Here is a 26348-nt window from a genome sequence, read left to right as displayed (position 1 = left end):
ATGATTCTCAGGCAACAGTCCTTTACCAGTTCCACCTTTTGAATTTGCAAAAGAGCCAAATGGGCCAGAAATTGTCCTCTACTACTTTCAAGAATTCATAGCCACTTTCCTATCAATGATGAGGCATCACAATAGGATTTTCCTGGCAGTGACTTATCAGTATTAATAAATATTTAAATCACATTGCTACATGATAATTCATACATCATTCTATCCACACCATTCTTCACCTACCTGGGAGGCTAATATCTAAATATGCACTTATTTATTCAGATCATTTTTCCCTCTTGTTTTCCAAACTTTGATACTAGCTTGGGAATGAATAAACATATAGTAATGTTCTATGACTGAGGCAGTGCTGAGCAGTGAAATAAATTACTTGTTAATAATTCTTTATTTACATAACTCCTCTTGCTTAATGATGAACTCCAAATGGTCACCACATTTTTCCAGTTCATTCTTCAACAATATTTACAGAGTACTTATCATGTAAAAAGAATTATATCATGCAACTACACAATTAACCTAATTTTTAAACATGAAAAGAAATTTCTCTAAAGAGCATTCCATAGTCCATCTTGATCTTCCAAAAATATAGTCCAAAGTTTCCCAAAAGACTTTTGAAATAGCTCTTTTTTTTTTATTTAATAATAACTTTGTATTGACAGAATCCATGCCAGGATAATTTTTACACAGCATTATCCCTTGCAATCACTTATGTTTCGTTTTTTCCCCTCCCTCCCTCCTTCCCCCCCCCAAGATGGCAAGCAGTCTTATATATGTTAAATATGTAGCAGTATATCCTAGATACAATACATATTTGCAGAACCGAACAGTTCTCCCACTGCACAGGGAGAGTTGAATTCAGAAGGTAAAAATAACTCGGGAAGAAAATCAAAAATCAAATAGTTCACATTCATTTCCCAGTATTCCTTCTTTGGGTGTAGCTGTTTCTGTCCATCATTTATCCAATGAAACTCAGTTAAGTCTCTTTGTCAGAGAAATCCACTTCCATCAGAATACATCCTCATACAATATCGTTGTCGAAGTGTATAATGATCTCCTGGTTCTGCTCATCTCACTTAGCATCAGTCCATGTAGGTCTCTCCAAGCCTCTCTGTATTCATCCTGCTGGTCATTCCTTACAGAGCAATAATATTCCATAACATTCATATACCACAATTTACCCAGCCATTCTCCAATTGATGGGCATCCATTCATTTTCCAGTTTCTAGCCACTACAAACAGGGCTGCTACAAACATTTTGGCACATACCGGTCCCTTTCCCTTTTTTAGTATCTCTTTGGGGTATAAGCCCAGTAGAAATACTGCTGGATCAAAGGGTATGCACAGTTTGATAACTTTTTGGGCATAATTCCAGATTGCTCTCCAGAATGGCTGGATTCGTTCACAATACCACCAACAATGCATCAGTGTCCCCGTTTTCCCGCATCCCCTCCAACATTCATCATTATTTTTTTCCTGTCATCTTAGCCAATCTGACAGGTGTGTAGTGATATCTCAGAGTTGTCTTAATTTGCATTTCTCTGATCAATAGTGATTTGGAACACTCTTTCATGTGAGTGGTAATAGTTTCAATTTCTTCATCTGAAAATTGTCTGTTCATATCCTTTGACCATTTATCAATTGGAGAATGGCTTGATTTTTTATAAATTTGAGTCAGTTCTCTATATATTTTGGAAATGAGGCCTTTATCAGAACCTTTAATTGTAAAGATGTTTTCCCAGTTTGTTGCTTCCCTTCTAATCTTGTTTGCATTCGTTCTGTTTGTACAAAGGCTTTTTAATTTGATATAATCAAAATTTTCTATTTTGTGATTGGTAATGGTCTCTAGTTCATCTTTGGTCACAAATTTCTTTCTCCTCCACAAGTCTGAGAGATAAACTATCCTATGTTCCTCTAATTTATTTATAATCTTGTTCTTTATGCCTAGGTCATGGACCCATTTTGATCTTATCTTGGTATGTGGTGTTAAGTGTGGGTCCTTGCCTAATTTCTGCCATACTAATTTCCAGTTATCCCAGCAGTTTTTATCAAATAATGAAATCTTATCCCAAAATTTAGAATCTTTGGGTTTGAAATAGCTCTTTTGAGAAAGAAAACAAAGTATCAGGAAAGAAAAAGCCCAAGATACTGGTCTGACTGAAATGCTTTTTCCCCAGAGCATAGCACTATGTCTGACATGTCTTAAGTTCTTAATAAAAGCCTACTAATTGCCTGATTTTCTCTCAGAGGTGAGAGAGGGTTTCCCCCTCCCTCAAGTTTTTTCCTTAAAGCAAGGAACTAGATAAATCTGAGGTCTTGTTTTAACAATTTACAAGGAAGATCCAACCAGAGATTCATTCTTTTTTTCTTCCTGAATATCTTATGAAATTAATATACTGTTCCATCCTTCGATTTATGCAAACTTTCTCTTTCCTTCAACATACATATGAGAAAAAATATGGTTAAATGAATTGGCATCCAATTGCCCCCACTAGAGTAGAGAGGAATGTGGAAATGCTGTTTTAAAAGATATGGGGAAACTTTTATTGAGACATCAACCACATAATAGGTAATGTAGAAAATAAAGGAGAGGAAGAAAGAAGTAATAAGTCATTAAAACAAACAATGTACAGAAAGAATCTAATGGAGAAGAAGAAAACTATGATATCATAAATCATGATATACTAGGCATTGGACACATAGCCCAATTATTTGGACTAGAAATTAGAGTCCTAGGAAACTAATTAGGAAAAAGAGTCATTAAATCAGATTATCCAAACCCTTAAAAGGCTTCTATTTCATAAAATGTCCTTCATAAGGCATAATGATATGGTTATAAACTTATGCAGTGAGATTTTTTTTTAATTCTAAGCAAGCCAACCCATAAGCAATCCATAATCAGGATTATCTAGGGCTTAATTTTTTTAATTGTTTAATTGAGTGTTTTTTTCTTATGTTACAAACATTTATAGCATTTACAGATTATTCTCACTCTGAAAGGTCTCTTGAAACAAAGTAAAAGAAACTTCATCTGAAAATACTTGGAATATTTCTCATATCCTTTTCCTATCTATTTAAAAAAACAGAAATATGTATTCCTTATCCTATTTCTGCCCCGACTGTGGTAGGAGAAGAAATGAAAAAGAAAAAAAAATACATTCTTATACACAATGCATCATTAAATGAAACAAATTCCCTCAACAACTATGTCCTAAATTTATCTTCTCTGTCTTGGATGATATGTTTCAAGACTGGAAGTAGTAAAAAGACTCATATAACTTTTACATTTTTACTGATGGGAAATATTATGATACAGACTTTCTGGGGATCACATTAATATGGGGGCATTTCTTGGAACTTAAGAAAATTAGGAAAGAAGCAAAAATAGGTCCAGCAAAGGAAGAGATATAGAAAAGAACAAGAGAATACACATATTTTATTCAAATTTTTTAAGAAATAAAAGCTCTTGCAGATCCTTTAAGAGTGGAAAAAAATGACTTCTGTAGCAGGGGGAGAGAAGGAGAGAGGGAGATAGGGGAAAGGAGTGGGAGAGAGAGGGGAAAAAAGAAGAAGAGAGAGGGGGAAAGAGGTAGAGAAAGAGGGGAGGAAAGTGTGTGTGTGTGTGTGTGTGTGTGTGTGTGTGTGTGTGTGTGTATGTGTGTGTATAGGGAGAGGTATTGAGGGACATATATAAAAGGTACAAAGCCCAAGTTTAAAATCTTCCTGAGTCACTTTTTAGATATGTCACTAAACATTTTAGTTTCTTTGCACATAAGAATCATCACATATGTAACTCCAAGTACCACTGTAAGGAAATATATGAATTGTGGTCATCACATTCTGCCTTGTGGCATAGATTTTTATGTGTCTTTTTTTAAATAGGTTCTAAGTTCAAGAATGGGATTTGTGCTGGATTAATTACAATTTTTAGAATTTTATGTGGAATAAAACCAAGGAAACGTTGAGTGAGGGTCTGAGAAATTCTCAAGAGTAAAATTTGGTAACTTCATTGAATGGGCTTTGTGATATTGCTTTTGATTATTCAAAAGCATTTTCAGCATTCCTTAAGCTCTCTGTTTTGTTCTAGATAAATGAAGACACAAAGCAGAATATGGTCTAACTGAGATGTTAATATATTGCTTAATATAATGGAAAAAATTGATTTTCTTTTTATCTCCTATTCTAATGGTATCTAAATTCCATTTTCTTCCCCCACTTCCTCTATGCAATTCTAAACTAACATAATGTTAGTAATGGATAAGAAAGATCTTTGAGATATTTTAACCCAAACTATTTCTTTTAAGGATGAATTTAATGGAGAAGCAAATGAATGACCCAATCCTGACAGTCATTATTTATGTGAATTTTGGAAACTCATAATCAACCTGTCCTCATTTATCTCATCTGAAAAAACAAGAGTTAGATTAAATGGCCTCTGGAGTTCTTAGAGCTATGAGTTTATGACTCTAAGAAGTAGTTTTCAATAAAATACAAAAATGATCTAACATAATCAAGATCAGTACATGTGATGATAATACACTGGTGCTTATAAAGAGTTCTCAATATATTTTAAAATTTCAACATTTAAACTATTCAAACTACATTATTAAAACTAAAATGAATCCAGATTGTATTTGTTAGGAGTCACAGAATCATACTTTTTTTTAAAATTAAGTTTGAGTAAGTAACTAATCTTATGTTTTTATTTTACAGGACAAGAAATTGACTGAAGCAGGTAAATACTTTTACCAAAGCTCCATATAAATTCAAATATAGTCACAGAATGTTGGGGTCATTCTACCACCAATGACAAGTTGAAAGGAAAACTGCAGTTGTCCATTTAGAATATTGCTGGGTAGTTTTTAATTAGATACATGACATCTCATTACTCAAGATGAAATGGGAGAAAATCACTTAACTACAAATTTGAAAAAGAATTGAATTATAAATATGCTAATTCTGAAGCAAATATTTAAAAAATGGTTCAAATACCTTCCTCAACAATAACAACAAAGGTAAATGATATTTGGCCATGTTTCAGTATACTGTCTAGAACAACCACAGAACATTCTTTATAAAGTCCTTTAAACATTTATCAGTATCAAAATACTGAAACTTCAATTTGGGCAAATGCTATCTCTGAAGTGTTTTATGATCTGTCAAGGGAACATATTTTATGGAATAACTTTATAATCTCCATTGACTTGTCCTTACAGAGAGCTGTCAGTGGCTGATGAGGTCTTGAAGAGCCTTAGTGACCAAAGGAATTCTGCTGGTGGCCTGAATTAAATGTAGAGCTTTACTTTTCATTCCATTAGTCCTTGATCCTCTTATTTATTTCAGTTTCTTCACTTTGATTTAAAAAGTAGAGCTGCTCTATCTCCAAAACATCAAAACAAAAACTATTGTGATTATCTTTTCTTCTGTGAGTCACAATTTAACAGATTTTTATACTTAACATACTTAGCATTGATAAAGGATTAAGGAATATAAATCATGACTTCTAATACTAAACCAATTCAATAAATTTAATTTAATCTGGTGACAACACTACCACAAAAGTCTTCTAAACAGTTTCTTTTTTCAAGGTGGGAAATGAGCTTTAAAATTTCAAATTACAAAATATCTTGCAGAATTTTCAGGTCTAATTAAACATGACATAATTTCAGAGAACTAGTATCTTTTGGCATAAAATTAAGTAAATTTCTTTTGGCAGTGATCGATGTGAATCATATCAAATCTAAGTTTTTAAAATTCCTTCCAAAAGTTGAGAACAGCTTTTAGAAATTTTCACTTATGATGAAGTTATTTTGCTAAATCTACTAAGTAGCTTTACTTAAAGAAAATACCTCTAATTGCATATCAGGTTTTGTTGGGATATCTTCAATGAAATGAAATTAGTTGATTTAGGACATGCTTACAGTCACTTTTTTATCATCTTGAAAAAACAAAAGCAGTTTGAAGATCCTAAAATGCTATGTAAATGGGAGCACTTACACATACATTTTGGAAGTATCCATTTTAAACTTAAAGCTATTTCACCCAAACTAATCTTTTCCACTGTGTAATAATATAATGCATTAGAAATTAGGCATGAACCCAAACTTAACACCATCTACCAAGATAAGATCAAAATGGGTCTATGACCTAGGCATAAAGAAGGAGATTATAAATAAATTAGAGGAACATAGGATAGTTTATCTCTCAGACTTGTGGAGGAGAAAGAAATTTGTGACCAAAGATGAACTAGAGACTATTACTGATCACAAAATAGAAAATTTTAATTATAGCAAATTAAAAAGCCTTTTTACAAACAAAACTAATGCAAACAAGATTAGAAGGGAAGCAACAAACTGGGAAAACATCTTCACAGTTAAAGGTTCTGATAAAGGCCTCATTTCCAAAATATATAGAGAACTGACTCAAATTTATAAGAAACCAAGCCATTCTCCAATTGATAAATGGTCAAAGGATATGAACAGACAATTTTCAGATGATGAAATTGAAACTATTACCACTCACATGAAAGAGTGTTCCAAATCACTATTGATCAGAGAAATGCAAATTAAGACAACTCTGAGATACCACTACACACCTGTCAGATTGGCTAAGATGACAGGAAAAAATAATGATGAATGTTGGAGGGGATGCGGGAAAACTGGGACACTGATGCATTGTTGGTGGAGTTGTGAATGAATCCAACCATTCTGGAGAGCAATCTGGAATTATGACCAAAAAGTTATCAAACTGTGCATACACTTTTACCCAGCAGTGTTTCTATTGGGCTTATACCCCAAAGAGATACTGAAGAAGGGAAAGGGACCTGTATATGCCAAAATGTTTGTGACAGCCCTGTTTGTAGTGGCTAGAAACTGGAAATTGAATGGATGCCCATCAATTGGAGAATGGCTGGGTAAATTGTGGTATATGAATGTTATGGAATATTATTGTTCTGTAAGAAATGAGCAGCAGGATGAATACAGAGAGGACTGGCGAGACTTACATGAACTGATGCTAAGTGAAATGAGCAGAACCAGGAGATCATTATACACTTTGACAACGATATCGTATGAGGATGTATTCTGATGGAAGTGGATTTCTTTGACAAAGAAACCTAACTCGGTTTCAATTGATAATTGATGGACAGAAGCAGCTACATCCAAAGAAGGAACACTGGGAGATGAATATAAACTGCTTGCATTTTTGTTTTTCTTTCTGATTTATTTTTACCTTCTGAATCCAATTCCCCCTGTGCAACAAGAGAACTGTTCGGTTCTGCAAACATATATTGTATCTAGGATATACTACCAACATATCTAACATATATAGGACTGCTTGCCATCTAGGGGAGGGGGTGGAGGGAGGGAGGGGAAAAATTGGAACAGAAGCAAGTGCAAGGGATAATGTTATAAAAAATTACCCTGGCATGGATTCTGTCCATATAAAGTTATTATAAAATAAAATAAAATATTAAAAAAATATATAATGCATTTCTGGTATGGACATGAATGATTAAATTATTTGATTTTGTCTGTTACAAAAAATATGCACATACTTTTGGTTTAGGTTGCCAATTAATGTGTTAATAACAACACCACAATATAAATTGACAGCTATGTAGCCAGTCTTAGGTCAAGAAGGTCAAGGTTGGAAATCTTTGTTCTACAAAAAGTTTTAAACTTTATTTTTAAAAGGCCAAATTTTTGTATTAATTTGTCAATTGTAATGTTGAACCTCAAATCACATTGCCTCATGAAGCATGGATTGTCATGTATTGGTTAATATATATGTGCCATTAAGTAGTCTCCAGTTCTCAAAATGCTTGTGAATGCATGGATAAAAGATAACACTTTAAGGAAATGTTAAACTTAAATGAATGTCACCTGGGTTAAAATGCAGTGAATTCTGGCATTATTTTGGAATGATTTTTTTAGAATGAGTTTTGTCTCAATGTTTTGAAGTCGTAAAACTAACAACTTAACATGAATTTGTCACATCTTGCTGTATAGTGGAGGACTAGAATTAGAGGGACTTCCAAGCCTCAGTTTGTTATGATATATTTTGAGATGTGTTGTTTATCTAAAGAAATGAATCAAGGTAAATCCCTTGACTTTATTTCCTATCCATAGGCTTATTTTACACTTTTTTCCATTACAGAGTAATGTCTGTACTCTGATATTTCTTCATTTCTCACTGCTATTCTTACATTTCTTCTTACCCCCTTCCCACTTTGGTGTATTAACATATAATGACCTAACCAGGGGTCCTCAAACTTTTTAACTAGGGGGCCAATTCACTATCTCTCAGACTGTTGGAGGGCCGGACTATAGTAAAAACAAAAACTTTGTTTTGTGGGCCTTTAAATAAAGAAACTCATAGCCCTGGGTGAGGGAGATAAACGTCCTCAGCTGTTGCATCTGGCCCGTGGCCGTAGTTTGAGGATCCCTGGTATGGACAGATTCTTTCTACACCTTTGCCTCCTGGAATTCTTCATATCTTTCAAGCTTTCTACTATACAAGTTTATCCTAAATCTCTAAGATTAGTCTGAGATCTCCTACATGTTCATTCCTATAATTATTTGTATTTGAGTTGTTTAATAAATTTTATTCTCTCCTCTGGTTTCCCTGGCTGCCATAAACACACACACACACACACACACACACACACACACACACACACCCTCACATGACAGTATATTCTGTAAGAATAGAGATGTGTTTTTTTTTCTTTTTTTCTCCTTGTATCACATGTTAGGTATTAAATAAATGTACATAAATAGTATAAGTAGAATTTTGGTGCCTATATAAGGATGTCTTTGAGTAAATCATATAATTTAAAACTCTTTTATCCAATCAATATTTCAATCAATTTGGCTTTCTTGCTCTTCCTCACATATGACATGGCATCTTCTGTTTTTGTCTTTGTACAGATGTTTTGTCTTTTATCCCTGGAATACACTTATTCTGCAACTCTGCCTCTTCAAATTCCTAGCTTCCCAGTTCACATAACAACTTCTCCATGAGGCCTTTCCTGAGAACCTCTTTTCTCCAACTGCTAACTGCTTTCTCATTTTCTGCAATGAATTTTTATGGATACTGTACAAGTTTTGTGTATACCTATAAATGCACAGTTTGCCAATGGCATATTGGGAGGAAGTAAATTCCTTATGAGAAGGGACTGTTCTATCTTTATATTTTCATTCCCAGTACCTAGGACAGCACCTTTATATTTAAAAAGAGACTTCCTCAGACCTTCTCTATTTTGGTTCCTTCCATCTGAGACTATTCTGTTTATCCCCTATATATCTTATTTGTATAATATTTATTGTTTATTGTCTCCCCATTAAATCACAAGCTCCTTGAGAACAATGACTGTTTTTGCCTTTCTCTGTACCATAAGTGCTTAGCCTAGGACATGAAGAATCAGGGGAAGTTAATACTTATTAACTGCTTATCTGGCCATATAATACTAACACATAAATGATTGTTAATTTATTGATTATTGTTATTTTTCTACTAATAAGTCACAAATTAAAATAAAATAAAAAATCTTCATGGTTTCTCATTTAACAAAATGTTTTCTGGAATTATGAGAAATGCTACATTAATTAATCCCAGGGATAGAGATTTTCAAAAGGAATGTTAGTCTACTAAAGAATAATAATGAAGTTGAAAATGATAAATTGGAGAGTAAGGAAGGAAGAATTAAAATCAAGAGTAGTGCAATGAGCACTTATATAAATGAGCATCTTATATTTATTGAGGAAAAAACAATGCATAAAATAAAAATAAATCCCATAGGGAATGATCTGAAAAATAAAATGCTAAGTAAGCTAGTTAATGTTTTCTTAAAAGCAACAATTATGTTAAGATGAAAAAATGAAATGATGGAATGTAGGAATAAACATCATCGTAGTCCAAATTCCTGTCCTGTCTTTTTGCCATTTGTAAGACATTGGGCATGTCATTTAACTTTTGTGAATCTTAGTTACTTCATTTAAAAATGAGGGAATTAGCTTAGATGGCCTCAAAGGCCCCTTCTGCAATAAATTGATTACTACTTTAATACTGATTAATTTGAAATGTGATAAAGAGTAACATTTTTGGGAAGTAATAGCAGGAGAAAGACTAAGAAATAAACTAAGAAATAAAGTATCAACTCAGGTGTAATTTGATAGAGAAAAAAGCGGGGTAAAATACAGGAAACTAATTCATGACCATCTACGTTTCTCTACACACTTTGTCTTGATGATGAGTACCCATGAATTCATCTATAAAGTCTATGGAGAAGGCATCAAAAAGCAAGCCATTCATCTCTCTCCTGAGATATAGTCCCACATTTCCAATTGCCAGCTAGAATTATCCATCTAGAAGAATCATCATAAATATTTATTACCTTTCTGCCTAACTTCACCCTTCATCCTGAATACCTATTATTGTCAAGGCCAGAGTCAGTTTTCTAGCCAGCCAGCTACATTGGAGTCTTCTTCAACTCTTCACTCTAATTTGGTCCTACTTATTCAATCAATCATCAAATCCTAATGATGCCATTTCTTCATTTCTCCCACCATTTTCCTTTTCTCTACTCACAACAATCACCATGCTAAACCAGGCCCTTAGAATTTGGATTATTTGCAATAGCTTCCAAATTGATCTTTTCCCATGTATTTTCTTTCTTCACTAATCTTTCTTTCACACAACTAACAAAGTATTCCTATAGAATCAGTATAACCATTTTCTTCCACTGGCTCTGGAAATTTATATGACTTTCCATTGACTTTAGGATATATGTCAACCTATCTTTCTAGGCTGATTGTACATTACAATTCTTCATATATTCTACAAAAACAACCTTGTTTACTTGCTCATTCTTTGTAGACCATATTTTCTTTCCTTTGTTATACTCTATATTTCAATCCAAATGTTGTCTCTTTCTTCACCTCTGCCCCTTGAAATTCCTAAAACCTTATGAGGCTCAGCTCAAGTGTCACTTCCTTCATGAGGCCCTAACTTTTATAATCTTAACAATCCCTCAGCAAATCATATTTTTGACTTTGTACACAAAATTAGAGGAGTTCTCAATGCTAAATAAAAATGATTATTTTGAAGTTTTAAAAAATAACTTAGAGGTTTTTGTTCTTGTGTGTTTGGTTTAAGAGAGAAGCAGGAAAAGAAACATAAATTTAGAAATGTTAGCTACTTTAAAGATCATCTATGCTAATCTTTCTATTTTTCAGATGAGATTGGAGGAGCTATATAGTGATGGAACTTGTAGAGGGCTGAAACTCTGAATCAGACAAAAGAGCACTTAAGACTACCTATTTGATGTGAGACAATGGCTCTATTAATATATATTTGGATGACGGCTCTCTTCACCATTGTTGCTTGCTGAATTTTTGGTAGTAAGATAATCGTATGCAAGGATTGGAGGGTGGAGGGAGAGGAGTCAGAGTCACTTGGCGGCAGGACAAGGAGGAGAGAGGCTGGAGACTCCAGACTCCAGAATCAAGGATACATCTTTGGCAAGTTGTGGGGCAGCTTGCCTGCCTCCTTCACTTCTCTCCCTAAAGACCCTAAAGATTTTATCCTGACTCTGGCCCTCTAGGGAGCTAGTCCCTACTTTACAAGAATCTATATTTTTAATCTATATCTTCATATCAAAAGTAAAACAGTGTTCACCATTCTTTGATTGTTTCAATAAACTTTGGCAGCTTGATTTTGAATAGCATATAAATTACATGACATCAAGAAAATAATTTTTTCACTACACTGTATTTGATATCTTTGTACATGGTGGACCAGATTAACATGAGAGTATTCTTGGATTTATCACCAGTCTGCTTATGTCTAATCCCCATAATGAATATTAGTAAGAACTGAAAGAAGGTCTCACCAATATGACAAAAAAATTGTATAATAGACCTTATGGGAGATGGTTAAGAAACAAGAATAATGTGCCCCCCAAAGAGAATTATTTGAGCAGGGCAAGGACAGAGGAAGTGCAGGGGTCCTCAAACTTTTTAAATAGGGGGCCAGTTCACTGTCCCTCAGACTGTTGGAGGGCCAGACTACAGTAAAAACAAAAACTTTGTTTTGTGGGCCTTTAAATAAAGAAACTTCATAGCCCTTGGTAAGGGGGATAAACATCCTCAGCTGCTGAATCTGGCCTGCAAGCTGTAGTTTGAGGACTCCTGCCTTAGACAATTAGGTGATCTAATGGAGAGTATGTATGTTAATATGAGTGGTAATGAGACCTTCAGGATTCAGACCCTTCTTTAGACATTGTCTAGCTATGGGTCCAAGAGCAATTGATTTATCTATCTGAGCCTAATTGTCTTCACATATTAAATGAGGACATTTGGCTTAATTAATTGCATTTAAATTTCTTCCATTGTTAAATCTATGGTCCTATGATCTTTAAATGCAGTTTTCCCTCTTATATTTCATTCAGTTGGCAAAAATGGAAGCAAAAGAGAGCATAAACTTTGATTTAATAGAGAGGTGGATTTCCTAATGACAGCCAATACTATACATTGGAAAGGAGGGAGACCATGAAACTCCTGCCCATGGACAATTGAACACAGGATACATTCAAATCTCTTAGGGCTGATCAAAGGTATTGCCAGCTAAAGGCAAGGGAACAAACTAGAGGATCTCTCAGAATCCCTTCAAAATTCACAATCCTAGAATTTCAGAAGTCCACCAATTACAAAAGCAGCTGAAACACTTGGTCAAATATTGAAGCTGACATCATGAAGACATATGAGATGCAGGAGAGTTCTACAGCATTTATGCATTCATCACAAGGTAAATTGTGTTCTTTGATTAATACAGAAAACTAAAGTATACATCTAAGTTATTATGTATGCATATGTGCCAGAGATAGATAGAAAGAGGGAGAATAAATATAAAATGATTGACCGGCATGATTAAATCTGCATGCAAATTCATATACATCCTATCAACAAATATAATCAAAGTTGAGCCTTTAGAATAAGATTTTTTTTCTTCCCTAACATAATTTATATACCTCTAAAGGTCTTTTAAAAACACAAATTATAGACAGAAATGCAAATAGACAGAAGAGGAATAGAAAATAGAGACCAAAAGATAGAATGATAGATAATAGACAATGAAACAGAAAGAGAGATACAGAGATAGCAAACCAGTTATGATCTGTATACAAATCCATTATGAGGCATAAAATAAAAATGATACTGGTATTAGAAAATATATCTGTATTTCTTTTCAGTTTATAACAATATGAGTCAAAACAGCAAAAGACTCACTAAAGCTCATCTTTTATAAAATAAATGCAACAGATAATTGTCTTCTTGTAAAAGACTCATAAAGAGCTAAATTTATTCCAAAGGCTAATCAATTCTCTTAAAAATGACTAGACACAAATTTATAATCTAGCTACAAGATCTTTGAGGTGCTTCTTAGAAGACAAAGCAAGTTGCAATTGAAATTCTTTCTGTGTCTTAAAGAACCAACAAATAAACTGAAACAACTAGTCTTTCATTTCGCTTTTGCTGTAATTGACTGAAGCCATGGTTGATTTAACATCCCGAAAGACAAGAATGGAAGAACATGCATATTGAAAGGGAAGCTAACATTGGCTCTCCATGGGCTAACATTATTTAACAGCTCTGTCAGGATGCTATTATATTTCCTACACATACTAATATATTCCTGCTTTGTTGAAAGGACAATTTAGTTTCTCGAGAATCCGCCTCGATTTAGCAATTCCCTTGAATAATATTACCTCCCACAAATTGTGAGCTAACAAGGAGAAAACCCTTTGAGGATTCCCACCCTGTACCAAATAGAGCTCTGTCTAGTGTAGATATTGAATCCTGAAAGAGTACAGTAAGGAGTTACATGAGGCTAACCACTCTATAGACCGCAATGCTTCTATTGCTTGGGAAATCTCTAAATAATTTCCACTCCATTTACCTGCCACATTCCGGAGATGACATAATGAGGCAGAATAAGCTTCAGACAGGACCACACAGCCTATGCTTGTGACAAATTATACCTACCATTAAGGAGAAAAAGTCAGAAAAAAAGGATGTGCATGGTTGAAAGGAAAGAAATGTTTTAATCATGAGTTGAGTTTCATCAATATCATTTATTGCTCAAATCAAAGGCATCAAGCAAGAAAAGGACTCAGTGAATGTTCTCAAAAAAGAATAGGTTTAAGGAATTCCAGCATCTATGAGATAGTGGCCTATATTATTATATCTAGTGTACAATATAGGTGCACAAAAAAATCAGTTATGTCTGCATGATACAACAGAAATTGTCAAATGGACTGATAAACTCCACCAAGTTTGAGTAGTACCACCACTTGTTTCTGACCATACAAGACATTTACTTTCTCTAAAAGTAGACTGCTTTGCCTCTCCCATTTTCCAAATCTTCACTGAATGATTCATTAAGAAACCACACATTGGCTATGAGGAACAATCATATTAAAGTAAATCACTGTCCATGTCACCCCCTACCCACATATACACATTCAATAAACTCAAGTAAGCTCCCTATTGACTTGAAATAGGGAATTCTTTGGTATTTCTTTGTAACCTAGCCTCCTTTGCCTTTCCACTTTTCTTACATTTTGCATCCTGAAACGTACTCTTCTATTCAGTGATACTGGTCTGACTCTTTCATGAATAAGATAGTCCACTTCTCTGTCTCAGTCCTAGACATTTTCCTCAGCTCTCTCTCATGTCTGGAACATTCTTCCTCCTCTTTTCTGACTTTTCTGGTTTCCCTTAAGTCCCAACCAAAGTCTTCTCCAACCCCTCTAAATTCCAGTGCCCTCTTCCTGTTCATTATTTCATATATATATATACATATGTAAGTATGTGTGTGTATATATATATATATATATATATATATATATATATATATATATATATATATATATACCATATATACTCGAGTATAAGCCGACCCGAATATAAGCCGAGGCCCCTAATTTTAACCCAAAAATCTGGGAAAACTTATATCAGTAGGTTTAGGAAGCACACCGGTGCCCACAGAGGAGCAGAGCGGGTGCCAGTATACATATGTAGAGCAGCTGCCAGCATTAGTATACAGTCTGGTTACCGACTGTGATACTACAGAAACAGCCGCATCACCGTAGCAACGGCCGGCCCTGTAGTATCACAGTCGGCACTTGCGCTGTATACTACACAGCAGGGTGGCATTCTAAGGGATATTTACACGTTTTATCTAGTGACTCGAGTATAAGCCGAGGAGGGGATTTTCTGCCCAAAAATTGGGCAGAAAAACTTGGCTTATACTCGAGTATATACGGTGTGTGTGTGTGTGTGTGTGTGTGTGTGTGTGTGTGTGTGTGTATCCCCAGTTTTAAGCACAATGTCTGGTAGATGGGAGATGCTTATTCAATGTTTGTTGATTGATTATTTTAGCAGTTTAAAAAATACCCAGGAAATCAAGATGGAATATCATGTAAAGTAATATATATATGTTGGCTTGTCTGCTCTGCTTAATTTCACTTTACCTAAATTATTAGTTCAAGAGAAACAATGAGATGGAAAATCACAATGGGAGTTATAAACCAAATACAATTACTTTTTAATTAACAAGCTCAAATTAGCTAAGTGATTTGTTGTTCAAACAGCTAAAGCAGTCTTGAGTTAATTTACTTGTTCCAAACTCCCCCACCAAAGATCCAAACTATGTTATTACTTTTCTCCAACATACATACTGGGAATCTGTTGGATCCTGTGGACAACTACAAATGCATCAGACAATCCCACTTTCACTGGATGGTTTGTTGTACTTATCTGGGTCACCAACACAGGAATCTAGAAGGAAAAAAAAAGATAAAAAGAAAAGCAAATAGATTTTAGTTTTAAACATGCTCTCAAAGGAAAAAAAAAAACATAACAAAATAACCAAGTGTGATCCATGCTGATTATGTTTGATGACTGAATTCAAGTAACTGAAAGGTAATGAAAAGTATTGAAAACTAAATATACAAGGATAAGAATAGGACTGAAATTGTGATTTCACTGGTGTTTAAACTCACAGTAAAGAATTACCATATTGAAGATTAACACCATTACTGAGACATCATCTTACAGAGTTGTTAATAGCAATTATAGAATAATTTGCCCAGGATCACATACAGTATGTTAAAATGGGTGGGGGAATTAGAATACAGGTGTTTTTTGGTTTCTAGCTTCACTATAATTTTATCATAATTGATATAAATTATATCTTCTGTGATAGAATTCATATATGTTTATATAACACATATATAATAGGTATATAAACACACAATACATATATGATGTAATACATATTAATAAACGTACACACGGATACACATGTAACCCATATACATACAAGACAAAACATGCCTTATTAAAAATTTTGTAATTGAAAATGAAGGTCTATATAAGAGTCTTTCAGTTTAGATTTGTTTGAAATATTGAGAAGCAACATGTTTTAGAGGAAAGAACTACAGATGCATAATAAGAGGACCTATCTCAGACACTCACTAGCTACATGACTTTAAACAGGTCACAATCTCTCATTCCCAGTTTTCTCATCTGTAAAATGCTTTTGACATTTCTGTCAGCTAAGTCACAGAGCTGTTGTGTGCAAAGCACATTAAAACCTTAAAGTACAATATATAAGGAAGCTGTTATCAAGAATGAAATGAAAACATAAAAGCAGCCTCTTGACCTGTTGAGCGTTAGCATTTACAGAGATGGAACTTTAAGGTTCATCAAGTGTTTACAAACTTTATCTCATTTGTTAAACACACATATATGATAATGAAGTCCTTAGAAAACCATAAAAGTGAATCAGTAAGAACCAGGAAAATTGAACCTGTGTTGTTCAGTTGACAAATAGCTCTATATACACATATGGACACTATAAAATGTGTTTGCTGATGCTAGTCAATTAAAATATACACTTAAAAAACCTTTTTTTTTTCTGAGTCTGAAATCTAAACATACTTATATTTTAATTCAAATGAGAACACAGAAAAAACATATGAAACAATTTTATTAAGAGGAAAGTGCTATATAAGGTAGTATTATCAACTTTTGTGGGAGGAAGGGACAGTTTCTAGGTTTTTGAGTTCACTGATGTAGGAAACTTTACCAATGTAGCCTAGCACATTTTTTAATTTTTAAACCATTTGTTTGTCCATTTGGTTGTCTACCAATTTATCTTTTTTTGGGCAATTTATAGTCTTAGATAGTTACCCCAAATCACTGAAAGATGCAGTGACTAGGCTATGATCACTAGGCTATGGTCAGAAAGACTTGAGTGAAAATTCTGCCCTAGGCGGCAGAATTTTCACTCAAATCTTTCTGACTTTAAGGTTGTTCCTTAATTCATTCCATATTGTTGTCTTTCTCTGATTTGCTATATTATAATGGATGATGCTTTGAAGGTCTGTTGAGGTAGAGCAGGCTATTTGCCTTTATATTAAATGGCTCTAGACTACTATCCCTTTTCAATTCTTATGTCTGTTTCATAGTTTTTCTGTCTCTTCTATCATCACTGTAAGCTGTCACTGGAAAAGTTATCCTAACTAAAAGTTAAGTATTCCTTTTCCCTCTTTTATGCTACCTTTCATAATTACTTGTAAAAAGACAGAATTGAATTAAATGCCTTTTAAGGATTATTCACTTTTAAATCTGTGATCCTTATGTTATTATAATCATCATCATTACTTTTTATTCTTTTTCTTATGATCTTTACTGTAGAGAAAACTCTTAAGAATGACAGATAATGCTACTAGTGAACAAACATTTGCCCAGTAGCCTGAAACAACCCCAAAGACTTTTTCTTTCTATCTAGGTAGATTTAACAAGTTAAAAGTGGCAACTTTTCTTAGAATACATTGCAACAAGCCTACATGTTGAACTTTAAAATTCTTGACTGAAACTTCCACCAAACACCATGAAGATTGACATCCCAAGAGCATATTTTGTTTTCTCTTTTAAATTCCAAATTAAAAAAAAAATTGCATCCTGGAACATCTAATGCTTTTAAAAAATATCGGGGAAAACTTGGGAATACATGAACAAGGAATGTATTATTATAGGAAAGGCATAAAAAGGCCAACAGCTGAAACCAAACTGATTTAGTTTGGGAAAGACTCAGTGGGAGGCATAATTACTTTAATACAAATAAAAATAGAAAACAGTCTTTCTCCAAGAGATGCAAGGACAAGAAATTAAAAAAAAAAGTTTTAACTTTGAGAAAAAATGTCTTGTGGAAAGGTAATCAGATTATAGGAGAGAAGATTCACGACTGTATTAAAGAGCATTAGCTTTTCCTTCCCTCAGATTTTCCATTCAATTAAAAAAAAGGGTTATTTTATTAATATTGATAGATAGGGAGAAATCAAACCAGACTTCAAGCATCATTATTCATCACACAAAAAAGAGCCTGAAACATTTCCTATAGATAATGAGTTCCTTTAACAAATGCATTTTAAATTGGATGGCCAGTCAATAAGCATTTATTAAGCACAATGTATGTATAAATGATAGAGATACAAAGAAGCAAAAACCATTCTTGACTTCAAGAAACTTACATTCCTGTGGAGGTGAAAACATATAAATAATCACAGAAATAACAGGCTTGTAAAGCATTTATTAAGTATTTATTATGTGCTGGTTATTGTACTAAGTTCTTGACATGCAAATATAATCAATTAACATAGTCTTGTCATCAAGAAACTGAAAAAATTAAATTGATTCTGTGTCATTTTTACATTTATATGCACTCAACTGATTTTGTCCAATAATGGCCATGGTTCTTGTTTTTTAACTCAGTTCATAATTTAGATTTTTTAAAAAAAGAAATCCAGTTATTCAGCTAATCACTAGTATATTCTTTCTCAAGGAAATCTGTCATTATTGGAGGATGTAGGTAATGTAGGAGGATACAATGGAGTCTAGTCTAATAGCTTTAAATCACCAAGCTATCCTCTGGGATGTCTGGCTTATTGTCCAAAGAAGTCTCTTGCACTATCTCTAACATTACAGATGGACTCAAACATAGAACATTTCTTAGTCAAAGGATGAAAGGAAGGATATTGTTACCAGCCCACCGTTTCCAAACTTCAAACAATCATATTGTCCTTCGTGCATCAGCCATGAAACCAATAATGTATATGTCAATCCCATGATGTCACCAGCTTTACACCAATTGTATTATGTTCTCCCCTACCCTGTTGTGCTTCTTGTTCTTGCTTATGAAAAGGTCTGCATCTCCATCTCAGAGTCTTTGGTTTAAACCAAAGCAGTAATCAACCTGTTCTATTTTTAGAGTGAGGCCTTATTAACAAAATGTTATATTTCTTGGAGAAAACATGACTTAGTCTATCTTTATTGGATTTCATTGATAATACAACTTAAATTACAGGGCAATTTATATATGAAGGGAAATTGGGGGGGGGAAAAAAAAGATGGTACGTAACATCATTATGTAAAGATGTTGGGAAAGTGGCCAGAACACCTGGTTAAAGCTAACCCAAGGCAAAGCTCTCACCAGAAAGACTAGTGTACAAGGGCCAAAAAGACTACTGAAATTCAAAAGACTTTAAGGCTGCTACACACAAATAATCAATAATGATAGACTTAGCTCTTCTCAGAAATACAGTCATCCAAGATAATTCCAATAGACTTTGGATGGAAAACATTATCTGCATCCAGAGAAAGAATTATGGTGATTGAATGTGGATCAAAGCATACTATTTTCACCTTTTTTGCTGTTCTTTTCTTGTGGTTTTCTCCTTTTATTCTGATTTTTCTTTCCCAAGATGACTCATGGAAATGTGTTAAAATTGATTATACATGTATAATCTATATTAGTTTGGATGCTGTCTTGGCAGAGATATTGGTAAGGAGGAAAACTGACAATCAATATCTTATAAAAATTAATGTTGAAAGCCAGTTTTACTTGGAATTGGAAAAATAATATGCTGGTACAATAAAAAAATAAAGAAAAAAAGAATGATTCATACATAGCTGTCAAAAAATAAAAAATAAAAAATAAAAAACCTGAAAAAGTAAAGGAGATAAAATTTCAAAAATAAAAAATAAATGAGGTAAATTCATGACAAAAAATGAAATAGGAAATAGAAATAATTTTGCTAAATTATAGGTTGAGAGTTCCAAGAATTCAAAGCAATTGAATGCCTTTGTAAATAGAATATGCTCCCAAATAACAAGAAATAAAGATCTTAATCTCAGAAACAAACTGATCAGACCACAAATGAAGTGTCAAAAGTAAGTAAGGAGGCAATAATGATCTAAATTTACAAGCAAAATCTGTCATTTAAAAGCCACAAAAATGATTCCTAGAAATATCCATATACTTTATGACACAAATGTGATCCTAATTAAGGAGGGCCAAACAAAAAGAACTATAGAAAAATCTTACTAAAGGATAGTAGTACAAACATTTTTCGTAATTTCTATGTGATGAGACCTCAGCAATATTCCAGTAAATAATCCAGTAAATTTACAGAAGATTGTAAAAATGGTTCAATATTAGGAAAATTACTATAATTAATTATAGGATCAATTAATTACAAAATAATTTCAATAGATCTGAGGAAAAGTTTTTGATAAAACATGAAACTCTATGATTTAAAAAAAACTAAAAAAATAGGTAAGATTGAGCTCTTTTTTGTTCTGATGAAAAGTATATTTCTAAAACCTAGAAATATTGCAGTTTACAATGGAGAAACACTAAATACTTTCTAAGTACTAAAAAAATAGGTTAAGCAAGGACATCATCTATTCTCACTATTATTTAACAGAGCTTTAGAAATTTTAATTATTGTAACAATAGAAAAAATTAGAAGCATCAATGTCTCCAAAGAAGAAACAAAATTATCCATCTTTTGCACTTGACGAGACAGTATATTTAGCTGTCAAAACACCTGATTTGTACTTCACTTACGAGGGGGAGAATTATTACTGTAGCCCCTGCCTTTTATTTAATTCACTATCTATAATGTCTAATCCAAGATATATGGACTAAAGAGCTGATAAAAATTGTAAAAATGCAATTGAATTTTATAATATACATGATAGACATCCTTTAGCCCCTTCATTGTATTTTTGTGAACTATTTTGACTGATTATAGTTCTCCCTTGGAGACTCTGTAATATTATGGAACTCGACAATAGGACAATTTCACATCAGAAACATCTGGAGAAACTCACCATCCATAAAGAAGGAATTTTTCATGTATTCTCAATAATACTTCTCTTTTAGAGAAATGGGAAGCACCTTTTGTAAACTTGCTCTTCCTTTTATATGCCTTGTTTGATATGAATAATCCAACAAAGTTATTTCATGTTATATTTATCAAAGAATATGACCTTAGACACTTGTTGTAGACAAATCTTTCAGAATGCATTTGCTTCTTTGAATTGTAAGGATTAAAAAAAAAAAAGAAAAGAAAAAACATTTCTCTACAGCTTTAAGTCAGTAATGTGCCTGAGCTAAAGTGATCTACAGAAGAGCATTATTTGTGAAATTCTGTCCCCTTATCAGATTCTTATTAACAGTATGCAATATAATAATCAATCAAATTAAAGAGCATTGTAAGAATCAATTTGTTTTGAAATAGCACTCATTTTGTCAGAAGACTTGAATATAAATCTGTGTGTGTGTGTTTGTGTGTGTGTGCATGTGTGTGTAAAAGTAAAAGGACGTGAGTCTTTAGTTATGTCATTGATTATCTTTTTAAAGTAGAAATAACTTTTGCAATTCCTTCTTCAATAATTCAAATTCTTTATTTTTTTGAATATATCATACAAAAGAATCTTAATAATCTCAAAATTGTGACACTTCCTGCACAGACTTCCTGTATATATATATGTAATTTACTACAGTGGTCATTCCCATCTTTGTCCTCTTTGGTACTTTTACCACTTCCTTCTTTAGCACAGCATGGTCTCTACCATTAAAGTACAAATATGGTTGTTGTATTATCATTGATGACGAAAATCATCATAGGAAAGTCAACATAACTTTGGATTTTTGTCTTGTTTGTTGTTGTTTGTTTCATTTGTTTGAGGACATTGGTGAAATTCTTGATCTATATTTGTCTTATGCTTGGACAAACAAGTTCTCACATAAAACTTTCCCAGGGAAACATTTTTTCCTTCTGAAGTGTGTATTTCTTCTGTTACAAACAGGATGGATGGAGTCTAAAATTTCATACAGAAATTTTAGAGAACTCTTAAGAAACTTCTTAAGTATCCATCAGTACTGGAATAGTCATGATTCCATGAATTATAGTGTCAAATGTTCAGTTTGTTGAAGCAGGAATTGGTAAAAAATAAGGTCATCACAATGAACTTTCCCTTGTCTGTAATGGGCTGAGGCTTGAGTTGATGCACTGAGGTCCCAAGCACATGAGGCTAAATAGTAATTGGACCATACTCTATTAATATATAAGCTTGGAGAAAGAATGGCCCCCGCCCACTCTTTGTGCAAGTCCTGATGTGTTGTATGGGAAATGAGGATTCTGGTGGGTGGAGGCAGGGGAGTGAAAAAGGAAGAGGAGGAGAGCTCAGATCTAAAAGAAGAAGACACTTAACAATTCCTGGTTGGAGGGGAGGAGATGGCTCAGTGAGTAGAGCACCAGCCCTGAAGTCAGGAGGACCTGAGTTCAAATCCAGCCTCAGACACTTAACAATTCCTTGTTGTGTGACCATGGGCAAGTCACTTAACCCCACCTGCCTCAGCAAAAAGCAAAAAGAAGAAGAAAAACAAACAGAAAAAAGAGAGAGAGAGATCTGAGCTCTCCTTTCCCCTTCCTTTTTCACTCCCCTGCCTCCACCCACCAGAATCCTCATTTCCTATACAACACATCAGGTCTTGCACAAAGAGTGGGCGGGGGTCATTCTTTCTCCAAGCTTATATATTAATAGAGTATGGTCCAATTACTATTTAGCCTCATGTGCTTGGGACCTCAGTGCATCAACCCAAGCCTCAGCCCATTACACTTGTCTATAGAAACAATTTCTTATTATATAACCTAAAGGTGTAAGGTCCAGGCTAGCTCTCTAGAGATCTCAGGATCAGTCAGAGTCAGGATAAGCAAAGTCCTTGGTCTTTAGGTAGAGAAGTGAAGGAGATGGACAAAATTGCCAGGTGCTTTGGCAAGTATCCCTCCTTGATTCTAGAGTCCAGAATCTCCACACTTTTCTCCTCCTCAGCCTGTGGCCAAGTGAAGTTCTCTGCCTTTCTCACCCCATCCTTTAATCCTTACCTACAATTCTCTTAACCCCAAACATTGAACCAGCCTTAATTTTGAGAAAAGCAATTTCAAACATATGCTACTAGCCATTGTCAAATAGGTAATTAGGCTTAAGTACTCTGTTGTCTGATTCAAGAGCACCTATTCAAAGTTTTAGCTCTTTACATAAAGGAGTCTAGAGAATAATTTCTCAATCTTATCTTATATTCAGCTACTATTGTTCAAGCAATTAGATAGCCCCACATGAATAAAAGGTAAACCCTCTCTCATTTCTTTCACTTGAAATCTTTCTAAGAAGTTATATCCTCCACAAAATCCTTTTTGATTCTCCAAGATGACATCACCTTTTCCTCTTCACATTTTCTTGGAGAATTCCCTGTTTGGATTTCTTTAACCATATCATATTCTACCTTTAATAGGATTAGTTATAATGATGATAAATCTTTAGAGGACGATGCACCTTAAAGGCCAAGCCCATATTCTTTCTGTCTTTTTTATACCCAGCATTTATCATTGTGGCTTTCAGAGATAGTTAATAAAATAAAATTGAATTGATGTAAATGCGTCTTTTCATACTCAGGTGGTTTGTCCTAAGATGAATTTCCCTTACCAACTAAACTCCCTCATTTCCTTTTTTTTTTTTAATAACTTTTTATTGATAGAACCCATATTAGGGTAATTTTTTACAGCATTATCCCTTGCACTCACTTCTGTTCCGATTTTTCCCCTCCCTCTCTCCACCTCCTCCCTCAGATGTCAAGCAGTCCTTTACATGTTAAATAGGTTACAGTATATCCTAGATACAATATATGTGTGCAGAACCGAACAGTTCACTTATTGCACAGGGAGAATTGGATTCAGAAGGTATAAATAACCTGACAAGAAAAACAAAAATGCAAGCAGTTTATATTCATTTCCCAGTGTTCTTTCTTTGGGTGTAGCTGCTTCTGTCCATTCTTGATCAATTGAAACTGAGTTAGATCTCTTTATCGAAGAGATCCACTTCCATCAGAATACATCCTCATTCAGTATCATTGTTGAGGTATATAATGATATCCTGGTTCTGCTCATTTCACTTAGCATCAGTTCATGTAAGTCTCGCCAGTCCTCTCTGTATTCATCCTGCTGGTCATTTCTTACAGAACAATAATATTCCATAATGTTCATATATCACAATTTACCCAACCATTCTCCAATTGATGGGCATCCATGCATTTTCCAGCTTCTAGCCACTACAAACAGGGCTGCCACATACATTTTGGCACATACAGATCCCTTTCCCTTCTTTAATATCTCTTTGGGGTATAAGCCCAGTAGAAACACTGCTGGATCAAAGAACTCCCTCATTTCCAAACATAGTGTACTCAATGTATATTTCTGTTTTTTTATTTAGTTGTTTGTTTATTACCTTGGTAGGACATACATGAGCTTTGGATAATCAGATATAGGCCTTAACAAAATAGAGTTTGTTTCCAAACTAGGTTGAGAGATTTCAGAAGAATTTTTAATCAATTGTTCCCACAGGAAGCATTTATAAATTTAGCATGAACTGTGCCAGGCACTTGGCAAAAAAAATAAAAAACAATAATTCTTGTTCTCAAGGAGCTTGTATTTTATTAGAAAACATTTATTTTTTGAGTATATATAAAAATGCAAATAAATACAAGAGAAAGAAGTATAAAATAAATAGTAGGAAGTAATGTACTAGCAGCAAGTGAAAAACTGAAGCAATTAAGACAGCAAGTGTTAATTGTGGAAAATGAGTGAACCACACTAATTCCATTTTGTTACTCATTTCTGGAGGTAGCTCAACTTCCCTGTTTCAATGTCTGTCTTGTATGAAAACTTTATTCAATTGTGGGACTTGGTAAAAAAAAAAAAACAAACATATTATATTTTTGAATGTAGCCCTAAGTGATTGGGAAGCTAGACCCATCTCCACCTGCTGTGTAGAGACTCTTCACTAAAGACCCAATCTGAATCTAATATTGATGCAAGTAGTTTACCCATAACTACATCTCAAAAAAACATAAATAACTTTTCTGAAAACTTTCTCTACACTGATCAATGAGTCCCTTATTGTTTCTATGCTCCCTTACTGTACACAGGGAGAGAAAGACACCTCTTTTTCTAATTTCAAGAAATTGCAACTGTTTTATCCTCCAACTTCCAATTTGGAAAGTCCCTAATCTTTCCTCCAATTAGAAATCAAATTACTTAATACTGTATTCTTTTAATTAATAATTAACTACTTCAAATCTATAAAAATCTGTCTCCCCTTGTAGTCAGGATCCTAAGATGAGGAAGGAGTGTGGTCTGGCATGTTTTTCTGAAGAAATAAAAATACTTGAATTTTTTTCCTCAGTTGTTTCTTCTTTCACTCACCATAAAAAGGAAAACATTTATTCAGAAACTGGTGCTTGAAGTTTTGCTTGAATTATGAGAAGCATTATCTTACTCAAAGGTAAGGAGGGAATATATTCTGGTACCAATCTATAATGATAGATAATGATTGGGGTGTGTGCGTATGTGTATATATGTATGTGTGTGTATGTGTGTTTGCATTGGTGTACATGTATAACAGAGAAATGGGCAGCCTAGCTAGATCATAGAATATGAGAAGAGGAATGATTAACATAACAAAATTAGAAAGACTGGTGAGGGACTAATTATGAAGGGCTTAAAAAGGGAAATGGAAGAAATTACATTTCATCTGAGAGGCACTGGAATTTATCAAGTAAGGAAGTGACATGATTAGATCTAAGCTTAAGAAAATCCACTTTGGTAACACTGTGGAGGATGCACTGCTATGGTGAAAAATTTTAGGCAGGAAGAACAATTACAAGACCCCCCAATCATATTTTGTAACTATGAACTAAATTAAAATAAAGATAGGCAAATATCCAAATAAATAATATTAAATGGATGATAAAAAGTAATGAGACTATAACAACAATTTAGCAAAGATCCTGCCTTAAATTCATCTTTACTGTTCACTTCTTGACATGGTGAATTTTTTTTTTTTTGCATTTTTAGCACATACGTACAC

The 26348-nt window shown here is 33.7% G+C and overlaps 1 protein-coding gene across 2 annotated transcripts in view; it reads right to left on the bottom strand.

Moving 5' to 3' along the window:
- The window catches only part of PLXDC2 (plexin domain containing 2), a 518304-nt gene that overhangs the window by 107688 nt on the left and 384268 nt on the right, over positions 1–26348 (bottom strand). For both annotated transcript variants that reach the window (XM_052000461.1, XM_052000460.1), the window contains exon 7: positions 15749–15848. In XM_052000461.1, coding sequence (XP_051856421.1) covers positions 15749–15848 — 100 coding nt within the window. The remainder of the gene's footprint in view (positions 1–15748; positions 15849–26348) is intronic.

The sequence above is a fragment of the Antechinus flavipes genome, chromosome 5 (genome assembly GCF_016432865.1).
Source record: "Antechinus flavipes isolate AdamAnt ecotype Samford, QLD, Australia chromosome 5, AdamAnt_v2, whole genome shotgun sequence".
Taxonomy (NCBI): Eukaryota; Metazoa; Chordata; class Mammalia; order Dasyuromorphia; family Dasyuridae; genus Antechinus; species Antechinus flavipes.
The sequence above is the reverse complement of the archived record's forward strand: the minus strand, read 5'-3'. Positions and strand labels throughout refer to the sequence as shown.